The sequence below is a fragment of the Mustela nigripes genome, chromosome X (assembly GCF_022355385.1).
Source record: "Mustela nigripes isolate SB6536 chromosome X, MUSNIG.SB6536, whole genome shotgun sequence".
NCBI lineage: Eukaryota > Metazoa > Chordata > Mammalia > Carnivora > Mustelidae > Mustela > Mustela nigripes.
The window spans coordinates 83,088,085-83,101,598 of record NC_081575.1 but is presented as its reverse complement, the minus strand read 5'-3'; the positions used below and the strand labels follow the sequence as shown (position 1 = coordinate 83,101,598).

General features: G+C 55.0%; 1 protein-coding gene across 7 annotated transcripts; it reads left to right on the top strand.

Moving 5' to 3' along the window:
* Positions 1-746: 746 nt before the first annotated feature.
* CDK16 (cyclin dependent kinase 16) lies at positions 747-12,496 on the top strand. 7 transcript variants are annotated; one of them, XM_059385417.1, is made up of 16 exons: positions 747-1,091; positions 5,933-6,140; positions 6,686-6,819; positions 6,915-7,040; positions 7,141-7,197; positions 7,295-7,409; positions 8,104-8,198; positions 8,288-8,350; positions 8,603-8,726; positions 8,924-9,044; positions 9,153-9,250; positions 9,331-9,436; positions 9,501-9,564; positions 9,733-9,823; positions 12,063-12,140; positions 12,201-12,496. In XM_059385417.1, exons 1-16 carry the CDS (start codon positions 1,080-1,082, stop codon positions 12,266-12,268), a joined length of 1,560 nt encoding a protein of 519 aa, XP_059241400.1. In that variant the 5' UTR covers positions 747-1,079; the 3' UTR covers positions 12,269-12,496. The 7 variants fall into 7 exon arrangements, with proteins under 7 accessions (XP_059241400.1, XP_059241402.1, XP_059241403.1 ...); XM_059385419.1 differs by having other exon boundaries at positions 751-1,091; positions 9,522-9,564; XM_059385420.1 differs by having other exon boundaries at positions 752-1,091; positions 12,226-12,496.
* Positions 12,497-13,514: the final 1,018 nt, after the last annotated feature.

Sequence of the window (13,514 nt, the reverse complement as noted above, 5' to 3'; positions counted from 1 at the left end):
GCCATTTGAGCCAGGCTTGTTGACAGTGTAGGAGTTTTCCAGGCATAGAGGAGTGAGGGCTTAAGGTGTGCTGGCAGTGCTTGACACACAACAGGCGCTCAATAAATAAAACAAAACCGCAGACCTGGGGAGAGCCACGGGCGGGGTTCTGGCAGACAAGAGGTAACAGAGCTGGCAGGCAAGAAACCCAATTCAGGGTGCATACGCAAATACTCGCGTGAGGCGGAAAAGAGGTCTCCTCCCGACCCAAAGCCCCAAGCATGCGCAGTAACGCACCTTCCTCTCTTAAGGTCCGCCTTCCCTCTTTTCTCAGCCTAGGCTCCACCCCGTGCGTCTTGCTGGGGTGGGGGGGAATGGGAGGGGTTTAGAGGAGGGGCGAAAGACGATTGAACGCTCTTTTGACCAATCATCTTGCAGAATATTCGGCCTGTGGCGAGAGAGGCGCTCCGAACAAAAAGAAGTGTCCGCCCCCGGCGCTGAAAGCCAATGAAAACCTGGCGGAGGCGTGGCACGGATCAGTGAAATCACGCCTCTTCAGCTCAGCCACGCCCTTCATTCTTGCTCTGCCTCACCCCAGGGGGCAAATCCGATTGGCTGGGCGACAACCTCAAAGGGCGGGGCCGCACACGTTCACAGTGGGAAAGAGCTGGAGGAGGTGGGGGGGGGGGGGTGGGGGGGGGTTAGACTCTGTCCTATCTAAGGTGGTAAAGGCCAATGATTCTCCAGGCCGCCTCTCCTAGAAAAGTCATCTTCTCGCGAACCTTTGAAATTCCTGCCTTCCGAGGCACCTCAAGGGACTCAGACTGACTGCCTCATCTGTCTTTTTCCTCCTTGCCAAAGTCCCGTTTGCCACCATGGGAATGTACCAAGTGAGACCAAGTAGGGGGACCGAGTGGTGACCGGCACGCTGGTTACCGGCTGCTGCCCACCTTGGCACTAGCAAACTTCTAGCAAGATCGGAACTGAGTACTAAGCAACCTCTACACTTCCCCCTGGCGCCGTTCCAGGGCTGGCGCCACATTCCCCGGTGGGCGCGCAATGGCCGGGCCCCCTCCCGCTGCGGACGGGTCTTTTGGTACATGCAGTCCGAGGTGAGTCCCCTCCTTCCCCACTTCAGCCTTTTCAGCGCGTGCGTGCGCATGCGTGGAGCGCGGCGCGCGAGGCGGTTGGGCCGTTGGGTGTTCGGCCCTGGGATCTGCCGCGTCTCCGCAAGCAGTCGGCACTGAGCCGCGAGCCGCCGTGAGCTCTCGGGTTCGAGCGGGCGCCAGCGAGCCCGGGGGCATCGCCCGCAGCGGCCAAGCTCATGGCCGGCTGAGCGGGACGCCGCCTCCGCCTCAACCGCCGCCGCCGCCGCCGCCTCCTCCTCCTCAGCCGGCGGCGGCCCGGGCCCAGCAGCCATGGCCGAAGACTACTGGGACGGGCGCCTGCGGCGAACAGGAGGAGAAGGAGGTCGCGCGGCCTCAGCCCGGGCCGCCGCCCCAGGCGCCGCCGCGCCGGCCCCGCGGCGCTGAGGTTGCTCGCGCGCCCCCGCCGGTGAGCGCGTCCCCGAGACGTGGGGTGGGGGCTGCCCATCTTCTTGCAGAACCAACCCAGACCCCGGGCGGTGCCCAGGGGTCTGGGCTGCACCCCTGGCATGTGCCCCCTCCCCCAGCGAATTTCCCAGAGTGCACCGGGGCGGGGGGTCATTCGGGGCCTCCCTGACCTTGGCCCCGCCCTGGGCCCGGTCTGGGAACTGGGGATGGGCAGTCCTGTGGGTGCTAATGGGGAGCAGGGTGATCAAAGGACTAGAGGATGTGGAAGTGGGTGGTGAAAGACTCGAGCTTTGCTAATGGCCTGAGCTGTGGAGGGGTCGGAGCGTGTGATAAGTCTTAACCGCTGTGTAGGGCTTGAGGCCCAGCGTGTGCTAATGGAGGGGGGCAGTGAAGGGCCCCGACGGTGTGTGTTGGGGGAGAGCATGTTAGGAATGCTGAGGTATGCAAACAGGGTTATAGGTGTGGAGAGACCCCCGTGTGTGTTAATGGGGGTTAAGGTGGTAGAGATAGCAGAAGGGATGCTAATAGGATCAGGGCTCTGAAGTCCTGTGTGTGTTACTGAGCATCAGGATGGTGTCAATACTGTGTATTCGTCCGTGAGGGACTGCAGCGTGCTGGGGTCCAGAGAGTGCTCATGGAGGTCAGGGTAGTCGAAGAACTCCGGTGTTGAGTGTTGCTAATGGGGGTCATAGCTGTAAAGGGTACATGTGTGTGTTAATAAAGGCTGGGTAGTATGAGGCCCAGGATATGCTAATGGGGACAGAGTGGTGGAAGACCCGAGCCTGTGCTACTGAGTACCAGAAGTTATGGATATATGTGAGGTGGGAGGGCACAGTGGTGAGGAAAATGTCTTAGCACTGTAAGAGGTCCAATATATTAAGGATCAAGATGGGGTGTGTGTCCCCGAGTCCATTCGTCCCCAACCATCCATGAGGACGGGATGTGAGACTCCAGGATGCGATAAGGGACAGTTACATATGAAAACCTAGTGACCAGCCTTGGAGGTGCTTAAATGTGTGCCATGGGGAAGAGTCAGAGCCGTATCAGGTCTGGAAAATGCTAGTGATCGTCAGAACGTTGTGAAGACAGTGTGCTTTTGTCCATGGGGGGCTGGGGTGTGTTGAGGTTCCAGGGGGTGCAGTAAGGAGAATCGGGATTGTGAAGGGGTTCAGGTGTGAACCAACAGGCATTATAGGTGTGAAAGATTTGAAGCAAAGAGAAATAAAGGACAGGAATATGTGAAGGTCTAGGTGTGATAAAGTGGATTCAGAACCATGGAGGGCTGAAGTGTGTGCTAATGGTGCTCCAGGCAGAGTGAAGACCTGGGTGCGCTAATGAGGGCCAGGCCATTATAGAACACTGTGTTGGTATGTCCCTGGGGAATGGGGCTGAGTGAAGGGTTCAGGGTGTGCTAATGGGGAGGCACTGTGTGAGGCCCAGTGTGTGCTAATAGAGGTCAGGGTGAAGTGAAGGTCCAGCTTGTGCTGATGGGGGGTGGTGGGGACAGGGTAGTGAGAGGACCAGAACATGGGTTTACTGATAGTTTTGCCTGAGTGGGCAAAACAGGTCAGGGACTGGCAAGTTTCACCTCATGTTAATGAGATTCAGGGCAGTGTGAAGGTCCAGTGAGTGCTAATTTGGGTCAGCTGTAGAGGGTCCCAAGTGCATGTTAATAGGGGTCAGAATCATGCACAGGGAACAGCGTGTTAATGGGGGTAAGTGCTTTAGAGAAGCTAACGGGCAACTTGGCCTAGGAGGCACCCAAGAATGTGGCAGTGAGAGTTAACTTTGAGGGGCCCGAGCCTATGCAAACAGTGCTCTGCTCTGTTGGGGCTTCCTGTGCTGATGGGGGTTAGAAATAAATGGGGAAATTGCAGGTGCTGTTAAAATGCAGGGAGGCCTTTTTGAGGGGCCAGTTTATGCTTATAGGTTTCTGGACAGGATGAGGATGTTGTGTTTTCGGTGCGAGTTGTGTGGTGACCGTGATGACTAGAGTATGATGACTATGTCTTCAGTGGACAGTGTGGTGTGAGGTGATGAGTGCCTTTGAGGGTGAGAGTATTCTGAGGATGGGTGTATGTCCTCGGAGGGTCAGGAAGGACATATGCCCTTTTTTTGAGTGGAGTTGTGTATCCAGTTTCTTGTTCCTTCCTTTACTATTCTGAACCCTTAAAAAGCTCAGAAAATGGAAATAATAATATTTAAAAGTTTTGTTGTATATTAATGTTCAAGTGTCTCTGTTCACAAAGGTCTGCCCAGGGCACCCCTGCTGGGAATGTTACGTGATACACAGATTTTGTATCCTGTCTTCCTAAAATCCCCCCAAAACTGAATTCTGGAACATGTTCAGCTCTTGGAGTTTCCAGTTAAAGGTTATGGACCCTGGCTCCTTCTGGCTCCCTCCTCATCTTCCATCCAGCCCTACTTAACGTCCCCACAGATGCCCCATTCCCTGCCACTACAGGCAAAGCCGACTGAGTATTTGTACCATGGATGCAAGACTGCCTTTGGGGCTGGCCATGCTTCTCCTTCTTCAGCTTCAGGTCCAGTGTTCGGCCTGCTGGATCAGGATTTTTGTGGTTCTCCTGGGTTCTCTGAATGGACCTCATCCTCTTTGCTGGGGTCTCTCTGCTAGGCTGGCACCTCTGCTCCTCCTGGGGGTGGTGAGGCCAGGCAGGCAGAAGCAGGGTATAGGGACCAGTGGGGTAAGCGTCTGATTTCAAGGTAACAGATGACCCACTTCTCTCCTCGAATCCAGCCCCACCTCATCCTCCCACCTCCTCTCTAGCTCTATTTCCCTTGGGCCCAGGGCCATCTTAGGCCCGCTGTGAGTCCAGATGGTTCCTAGGCCAGGTCTTTCCCCCACCTTGCTGGCCTGGAGCCCAGGAGGAAGCAGAAGAAGGCCAGCCTAAGCCTTTTGGTGGCCCTGTTCCCTCCAGCGGCCCCATCTAGGTCATCTTCCTGCGATGCCAATGTCCCTGGGCCACATTTTCTGGAGTTGTTCACAAGTAGCAGACCTACCCTGCCCATCCGGGTGGGGATTGGTCTTAGGCCCTCAGCCTTCTGATTCATTAATTTCTGCCATAAGCACTTTTTGAGCGTCTACTCTGTGTCAGTCACTGTTCCAGGTCCTCAGGATATAGCCGTGACCTAAACAGACAGAAATCTACCCTGGCGGAGCTGATCTTCTAGTTATGGCGGTGAGGAGACAGACAGTTAAGAATATAGAAACCAATAAGTAGGTGGTATCATTTCTGAGGAGGTGATAAGTGCTGGGGGGATAATTTGGCAAAGTAAGGGGGAGCTCAGTATGGTTGAGATTTTAAGTAGGGTTATTTGTGGAGGATTATCCATGGAAAAGGTGGTATTTGAGCAAGGGTCTGAAGAGGGTGAGGGAGTGAGCTATTTTGAAATCTGGGGGAAGGGTATTCCATGCACCAGGAGCAGCCAGTGCAAAGGGCCTGAGATGGGACGGCTGGTTGTGGTTGCAGAACAGCAACTGGCAGTAGTTGTGGGGGGAGGTGAGGCCAGGAAGCTAATGGGGTGAATAGGATAAGACCTTGTGGGCCACCCTTGAGGACTGGGACATTTATTTGGGGTGATAAGGGAGATGTGCACTCTCAAGTAGAAAAAATTTTAATAAGGCCTGGCTTATAAAAATCTTGAGTGGGACCCATAGGGTCCCAACCTGGTTGAAACTTTCCATGAGCCCTCAGGACAGCTGGTGTCCATTGAGATTCAGCACTCCCCACAACCTACCCAGTGGTTGGGTCTGGGCAGGACTCCCCTCTCCATACACCCCTCACTTGAGTAGACCAGTGGGGTAGTCCACTTAGTCACCTTGACAATGGTTGCTGGGGAAGGCGGGCGGGTCCTTATGGTTGTGGGGAACATTCTGCCTTGGCAGTTGGGGGGTGATGTGGGGCTGGTGCCGGCGGAACATGCCATTCTATGGGCGAGTCCAGGGCCGTATTGGTGGCCCCTCAGTCCTGGGAGAGCGCCTCGCCCCACCCACAGCTGGGCCCATTACCGCCACTGCACCTGAGAATGCCTGCTGTGGGGGCCTTTGTTCCCACACTGAGGCTGCCCCCATAGAGGCCAACAGTCCACCAGTTGGGCCCTTGCCCTCAGCCAGCCACCCAGGCCTCAACACCCAGGTGTGCTACTCAGGAGTGCGGTCCCCAGGGGCTGGCTGTAGGTGGGTGGGCACTGACAAGGGTCCCCATCTGTGCCAGGTTTCTGGGAATCCCAAGTGTTTCAAGGCCTCCACAGTGGTTGGGTGGGCACTGACACAGGTTTGTGTCCGTGTACCTCACTAAGTTGTCTTGGGCTTTAGAGGGCCCGTGATGGTCAGGCAAGTGCTAACGTGGGACCCATTCCCATCTATCCCTCCTGCTCAGGTCGCCATGGATCGGATGAAGAAGATCAAGCGGCAGCTGTCGATGACACTCCGAGGGGGCCGAGGTGTGGACAAGACCAATGGTGCCCCTGAACAGATAGGCCTGGATGAGAGTGGGGGTGGCGGTGGCAGTGACCTTGGAGAGGTACCCACTCGTGCCGCTCCTGGGGAACCTCGCTCCGGACGGGGCCCACTCAGCTCTGCACCAGGTAGGTCCACTGATCACTCCTGCCCCCAGCACTGGTCCCCAGGAGCTGCCTCCCAGCCTAGTTCCCCTTAGACTTGTATTATTTCCGTTTTCCTTTCTCTATTCTCTTTCCCTCCCTGCCATCCTCTCAGCACCCTCTATCTGTCCATCTGTGTCCCTCTCCTTGGCTTTGTGCCCAGGCCTCAGGGGGAGGAAGCGTGCCCTGCCTGCTGCAGCTGCCCCAGCCTTCCCTTTGCCCTTCCCCTGCACTCCGCTATGGCCCCCTCAGGCCTACGGGTGCCTGCCTGCCCTGGGCCAGCACCAGTCTCAGCTCACCCCTGGAATGGGGGTGCTCCACTAGGTGACTATTGCCCCTCTACCCCTACTCAGCCCACCGCGACCTGTCTGAACCTTCCTGGGCCTTGCCACCCTCGCCTGAGGGACTCCAGGCGGCGTGGGGGGTTTGTGTGTATTTGTGTGATGAAGCAGTGTGTTCCGCAGGGGAGGGGGTTCCTGGGGCTCTGGACCTCAACTGGTCTGCCCTCCTCCCCCTGTCCTCACTACCAGAGATTGTACATGAGGACTTGAAGATGGGGTCTGATGGGGAGAGTGACCAGGCTTCAGCCACGTCCTCGGATGAGGTGCAGTCGCCAGTGAGGGTGCGCATGCGCAACCATCCCCCACGCAAGATCTCCACCGAGGTGCTTAACCCTGTCTGGCTGGTGGTGGGACGAGAGAAGAGGGTGGAACCCGGGAAGGTGGCACTCATGGTCTTCCCACCTGTCTTGCCTTCTAGGACATCAACAAGCGCCTGTCACTCCCAGCCGACATCCGGCTGCCTGAGGGCTACCTTGAGAAGTTGACCCTCAACAGCCCCATCTTCGACAAGCCCCTCAGCCGCCGCCTCCGCCGCGTCAGCCTGGTGAGCGTCTCCTGCTTCTGGCCTCGCCTCACCTCTGCCCACTTCTCTCTTCCCCGGCCCCTCCCGTGTGCCTGCTTCAATCTGCCCTTTTACCCCACAGTCTGAGATTGGCTTTGGGAAACTGGAGACGTACATCAAGCTGGACAAGCTGGGTGAGGTGAGAGACAATCGGGAGGCCTGTGGTGGGGATAGGGGGCCGCGAGAGCTTCCTGTAGCCTCCAGCTCCTTTCCTGTCACTCTTCCTCACACTCCAGGGTACCTATGCCACCGTCTACAAAGGCAAAAGCAAGCTCACAGACAACCTTGTGGCACTCAAGGAGATCAGACTGGAACACGAAGAAGGGGCTCCCTGCACCGCCATCCGGGAAGGTACAGACACCCAGGAAGGCCGTCCCAGGCTTCCCGGGCTCTCCCCATGTCTCATCTGTACACACCCCATGGTGAGCACAGAGACTGGGGGTTTTGGGACTTCGCTTCTGACGCTGGCTTTCAGTAGAAAGTGCCCATCGTGCAGATATCTAGGTCATAATCGAGGTAACTGTAGATCTGTTCCTGTTCGGAGAAGAGACCAAGGAATTAGAAAGCCAGGTGCTTGCTTTGTCCGCTTCTGAGAGCACCCATGGAAATGCTAACGTTTCCTTGACATGACAGTTTCTAGTCTGACTGTCCCACGGAATGAGCTTGAATTGCGTAGAGGTTACATGTGCAAACTCAATTTCATAGAAGCTGAGAGCCTTTGTACTGAGGGTTGAAGCAAAACCCCTTTGCAGAAAGCAAAGACAGGTTGTGAATATCTAATGTCACATAAGCCTGGGGCTGTAAGCCCAGGTTCTTGCTTCTTGCTGCAAACTTCTTCTCTGAGCCTTAGTTTCCACATCTGGAACATAGGAACACCCCTCTCTAGCACCGGGTGGGATAGAGCCAGTGGCTATGAGCCACTACCCCAGAGTGCACGGGGAAAGAAAGGAACCTTGGGCTCATCCCTGTCTGGTCCTCATCCTCGCCTCTATCCTGAGGGTGGGGTCCTAACTCTTCCCCCATCTCATTCCCATGCTTCCTGCAGTGTCCCTGCTCAAGGACCTCAAACATGCCAATATTGTCACGTTACATGACATTATCCACACGGAGAAGTCCCTCACCCTTGTCTTTGAGTACCTGGTAAGGTTGAGTGGTGGTTGGTCCTGGAGGGAGGTGGGGAGATGGCCACTGTCCCCTCTTTTCTCCTGTATCTCCTCTCCTCTCCTCAGGACAAGGACCTGAAGCAGTACCTGGATGACTGTGGGAACGTCATCAACATGCACAACGTGAAAGTGGGTGTGGGGCAGGAAGCGGGGGCACACGGGGGCCCCCACTCACCCACTCCACCCCACAAATCTCCCAGAAACAGACTTTTCCCGATTGGCTTTTTTGCTGGGAGCCCTTGGAGGGCATTGGGACCCTGTCCTCTTCCGTGAGATAAGGCTCTGGGCTCAGTGTCTGTGTTTGGGAGGGGGAGCAGTGTCTGCTGGGGGTCGGGCTGCTGGATATACTTTGACCTCCACCTGCCTTTCCTGGGTCCCTAGCTGTTCCTGTTCCAGCTGCTTCGTGGCCTGGCCTACTGCCACCGGCAGAAGGTGCTACACCGAGACCTCAAGCCCCAAAACCTGCTCATCAACGAGAGAGGAGAACTGAAGCTGGCAGATTTTGGTACCCTGCCCCCCCCCCCGCTTCCCCGTGACGCCCCAGCCTTATCCTCTCAGACCTTCCTTCTTCATGACTACCTAATCTCAGTCCACTTCAGCTTCTCCAGGCTTTGCTTAAGATGCTCTCCATCCCAGCTGTCCTCTCCCCCAGACTGCCCGGGACCTCCTCAATTCCAGCTGCCCCTTCTTTCAACCTCCCAGGCCTGGCCCGAGCTAAGTCGATTCCAACGAAGACCTACTCCAATGAGGTGGTGACACTGTGGTACCGACCCCCTGACATTCTGCTTGGGTCCACGGACTACTCTACCCAGATTGACATGTGGTGAGGACAGGTGGAAGTGTGGCAGGAGCTGTGTAGTGAAGGCGGTGGCTTGGTCACAATGGCCAGTCAGCCGACTGCCTCCCTTTTCACTGTGCCCTCCCTGCCTAGGGGTGTGGGCTGCATCTTCTATGAGATGGCCACAGGCCGGCCCCTCTTCCCAGGCTCCACCGTGGAGGAACAGCTGCACTTCATCTTCCGCATCTTGGGTGAGGAGCAATGGGCCCTAGGAGCTGTGGGGACATTTAGTGATGCCCTGTGGATGCTTAGGGTAATTCTTCCCCACCAGGAACCCCAACTGAGGAGACGTGGCCAGGCATTCTATCCAACGAAGAGTTCAAGACATACAACTACCCCAAGTATCGAGCCGAGGCCCTTTTGAGCCATGCACCCCGGTGAGACTGGTGGGTGGGTGGGCAAGTGTTAGGGGCCAGAGTGCCCAAACTCAATTTAAAGCAGGTCCCCTTGTCCTTGCTGTAGACTTGACAGTGATGGGGCTGACCTCCTCAACAAGCTGCTGCAGGTGAGTCCACCTTCCTGGGCCAGCCTTGGGGGTTAGGGGATTCTAGGGGTGGGGAAACGGGGGAGCTCCAGGGGTGGGGAGGAAGAGAGTCCTGCTTGTTGAAGGTGTTCAGTACACTGCCGCTGCCCTCACTGCCCCTTGCTCTCCCCACGCCTGTCCCCCACTCAGTTTGAAGGTCGCAATCGGATCTCCGCAGAGGACGCCATGAAACATCCATTCTTCCTCAGTCTGGGGGAGCGGATCCACAAACTTCCTGACAGTGAGTGAAGCTGGTGGGGGGCTGGGGGGGACAAGAGGCTGGGCAGGTTGTGCAGGGCTCGGGTTGTGTCACCTCTGGGGTAGCACATCCTTGTTCAGACACGTGATGCATTTATTACAAAAATTAACTTGGTTTTCGGTTCCTTTTTACCTTTCCTGGGAATTTTCAAACATACATAAAGATAGATGCAACATCACTTTCCCTTATTCTAGTAAACATTTTCTTATAAAATATATATGAAATGCACAGATCATAAGTATACATCACCATGAATTTTCACAAACTAACACACCTGTGTAACTGGCATATGGGCCAAAAAATAGGATATGAGGGACGCCTGGATGGCTTAGTTTGTTAGGCGTCTGCCTTTGTCTCAGGTCATCATCCCAGGGTCCTGGGATCAAGTCCTGCATCAGGCTCCCTGCTCAGCAGGGAGTCTACTTCTCCTACTCCCTCTGCCTGCCGCTCCCCCTGCTTGTGCTTGTGTGCGCGCTCTCTCTCTCTCTCTCTCTCTCTTTCTAACCTTAAAAAAAAGAAAGAAGAAATAAGATATGAGGAGCTTCCCTGAAGGTGCCCTCTTATTTCGTTTAGTTATCCCTAACCCCTTCCCAAGGATTACCACTAGTTGGACTTCTAACATTGGTTTTCCCCATTCTTGGAACTATGCAGAAATGTAATCACACAGGGTGTTCTCTTTTTTATTTTTAAGATTGATTTATTTCCAATAGAAAGTGTGAGTGAGGGGCTCAGAGGGGTAGGAAGAGAAGTCCTCAAGCAGATTCCCAGCAGAGCATGGATCCCGACACGGGTTTCAATCCCAGGACCCTGAGATCATGACCTGAGCCAAAACCAAGAGTTGGACACTTAACTGACTGAGCCGTCCAGGCACCCCAAAGATTTATTTGTTTTGGAGGGAGTGTGTGGTGGGGAGGGGTTGAAGGAAAGGGAGAGAGAGTAGAGTTAAAGCAGCAGAGCCCGACATGGGACTCAGTTTCAGGACCCTGAGATGATCTGAGCCAAAACCAGGAGTCCCGACGCTCAACTGACTGCACCACTCAGGCGCCCCTTTATATATTTGGGGGCACCAGCCTAGTTCAGTTAGTGGAGATATGACTCTTGATCTTAGGGTTGTGAGTTTGAGTCCAACATTAGGTATAGAGGTTACTTTAAAAAAAATAAATAGGGGGCGCCTGGGTGGCTCAGTGGGTTAAGCCGCTGCCTTCGGCTCAGGTCATGATCTCAGGGTCCTGGGATCGAGTCCCGCATCGGGCTCTCTGCTCAGCAAGGAGCCTGCTTCCTCCTCTCTCTCTCTCTGCCTGTCTCTCTGCCTACTTGTGATCTCTCTCTGTCAAATAAATAAATAAAATCTTTAAATAAATAAATACATAGGGGCACCTAGGTGGCTCTGTTGGTTAAGCATTTGACTCTTGCTTTTGGCTCAGGTCATGATCTCAGGGTAGTGAGTTCAAGCCCCACATTGGGCTCTGTGGAGTCTGCTTGTCCCTCTCCCTCCCCTCTGTCCCTCCCCATACTCCTCTTTCTATCTCCCTCTCTTTTTCAAATAAGATTTTTAAAGATTTTATTTGACACAGAAAGCGACCACAAGCAGGGGGAGCGGCAGGCAGAAGGAGAGAGGGAGAAGCAGGCTCCCAGCTGAGCAGAGAGCCCGACATGAGGCTCAATCCCAGGAGCCTGCCCCAATAAGATCTTTTTAAGAAAAAAAAAAAAGTAGAATTATATATATTTATCTATTAGACCAAATAATATGAGTCCCCAAGTATTCCCAACAGGTCATCAACTTGTGGCCAATACGGTTTTATCTGTATTCCCTCTGATTATTTTGAATCAGATCCCAGATATGTCATTCATCTATAAATTTCAGCATGTGTCTCTAAAATATTTTTCATAACAATATTATATACCTTAAAAATTGGCCCACTTCCTGCATCTCCCCACTAGATTAAACTAAAATCCCAAGCACCATCATCTAGACTCAGCAGGTGGTAATTGCAGTACTATTATCACACTTGACAGAATTACTGATTTTCTGGCATTATGTAATAGTCCATATTCCATATTCCCTAGCTATAGCTGGTTTGTGTGTAAGGATTGTTTGATAGGCGAAAGTCAAGCCTCTCAAAGAAAAGGCAGCTTTTTCTAATTCCGCCAAGGGGGCCATGTGGGAGGTGATCCTGGATGGCCCTGTGGGTCATTTCCCAGTGTCTCTCTTCATCCACAGCTACTTCCATATTTGCACTAAAGGAGATCCAGCTACAAAAGGAGGCCAGCCTTCGGTCTTCATCAATGCCTGACTCCGGTAGGTGTGGCCCTCGCCCTCTTCCCTGCCCCAGCCACCATCCTGCTTACCCACCAACAGCCATCCGCTCTGCTTCCCCCTCCAGGCAGGCCAGCTTTCCGCGTGGTGGACACCGAGTTCTAAGCTGAGTTCTAAGCCACAGACCGAGGCCCCAGCAGGCAGCAGCTGGAGGGATGCCACTCCCCTCACAGGGCAGCCCCCAGCCGCATCCTCCTCGCTTGCTGCCTGCCTACCTGCCTGACTCATGCTCGCCTGCCCACATGTTCCCGCTGCCTGTCCGAACACCCGACCATTGGCCTGTCAGCCCACCCATTGGCCTGTCTGCTGGGTGCTAACAAAGCTCTCATCGCTCCTTCGCCTGGTTTGTCTGTCTTGTCTGTCTGTCTGTCTCTCTCTGTCTCGGTAGTTGCCGGCGGACAGCATGGCCCTGCCAGCCTCCCACGCTGAGGCCAGGCCTTTCCCCCCCTCCCCATCATACCTTCCCCCAGGACCACTACCCCATGGCCAGCCAGGGGTCCGGAGCTAGCCTGGGCTGGGGGATCTCGACTCAGGATGTGGCAATGCCTTGGGTCTGAGGCTTCCCCTGCCTGCTTTCTTGCCTGCCCCACCTGCCTCATGTTGTGTGGGCCTTTTTTTATTTGTTTCATTCATTGTTGTTTTTAATTATTTTAAATGAGGTTTTCATTTTTTAAATGCAATATCTCTGTATACAGACTGGCTGGGCCCCACCCCCTGCGTGTGGCCCTCCCACAGTATTTTGTGCAATGAAGCCCCGCTCCCAGCCTTTCCAAGGCGGGGACACAGCCCCTATTTGGAGCCCTGACCATCACCAGACCCTGGGGTCGGCTAAGGGAAAGCATGCCTTGACCATTCGCCTTCCTATCCCCCCGGCCCGCCATCCTCGGCCACAGGGGGACCTGTGGACTACCAGAGACTCTCTGGGAGGTGGACGAGGTGGGGGGCCCCCACTCTTTCCCTCCTGCTGTCCCATAGCTGGGGCCTCCTTCCTTCTCAGGGTCTCCTTAACCCAACCCTCCCGCCCCTGTCCCACTCGGTGCTGTTGAGTAGGGCCCTGCCAGGAACTGACCAACTCTTCAAGGAGCCATAGTGTGTATATGTGCACAAGCAGGGGCAGAGGGGTGCATGGGGTCCGGGCCCAGGTGTTATCCCTGAACCCCTGGGGAGGGTGAGGCAGGGCAGGGACAGGTCGGTCCCAGATGGGTGGTTACTTCCCCATCCTCCACTCTAAACCTGGGTCCCTCAAATGGGGTGGGAGGGCTGGGGTGGGGGCCCTCCTAGTGGGGTTTGGGGGGTTGGGTTCCTGAATGCACCATAATCGCTGTATGAAATATTAAAAAGTCTAAAGTGAAAAAC

Coding starts and splice junctions, on each gene's coding strand:
- CDK16 (XM_059385417.1), top strand. Junction 6,141..6,685: donor CCCACTCAGCTCTGCACCAG/GTAGGTCCACTG, acceptor CCTCACTACCAG/AGATTGTACATGAGGACTTG. Junction 9,045..9,152: donor TCTACCCAGATTGACATGTG/GTGAGGACAGGT, acceptor CTCCCTGCCTAG/GGGTGTGGGCTGCATCTTCT.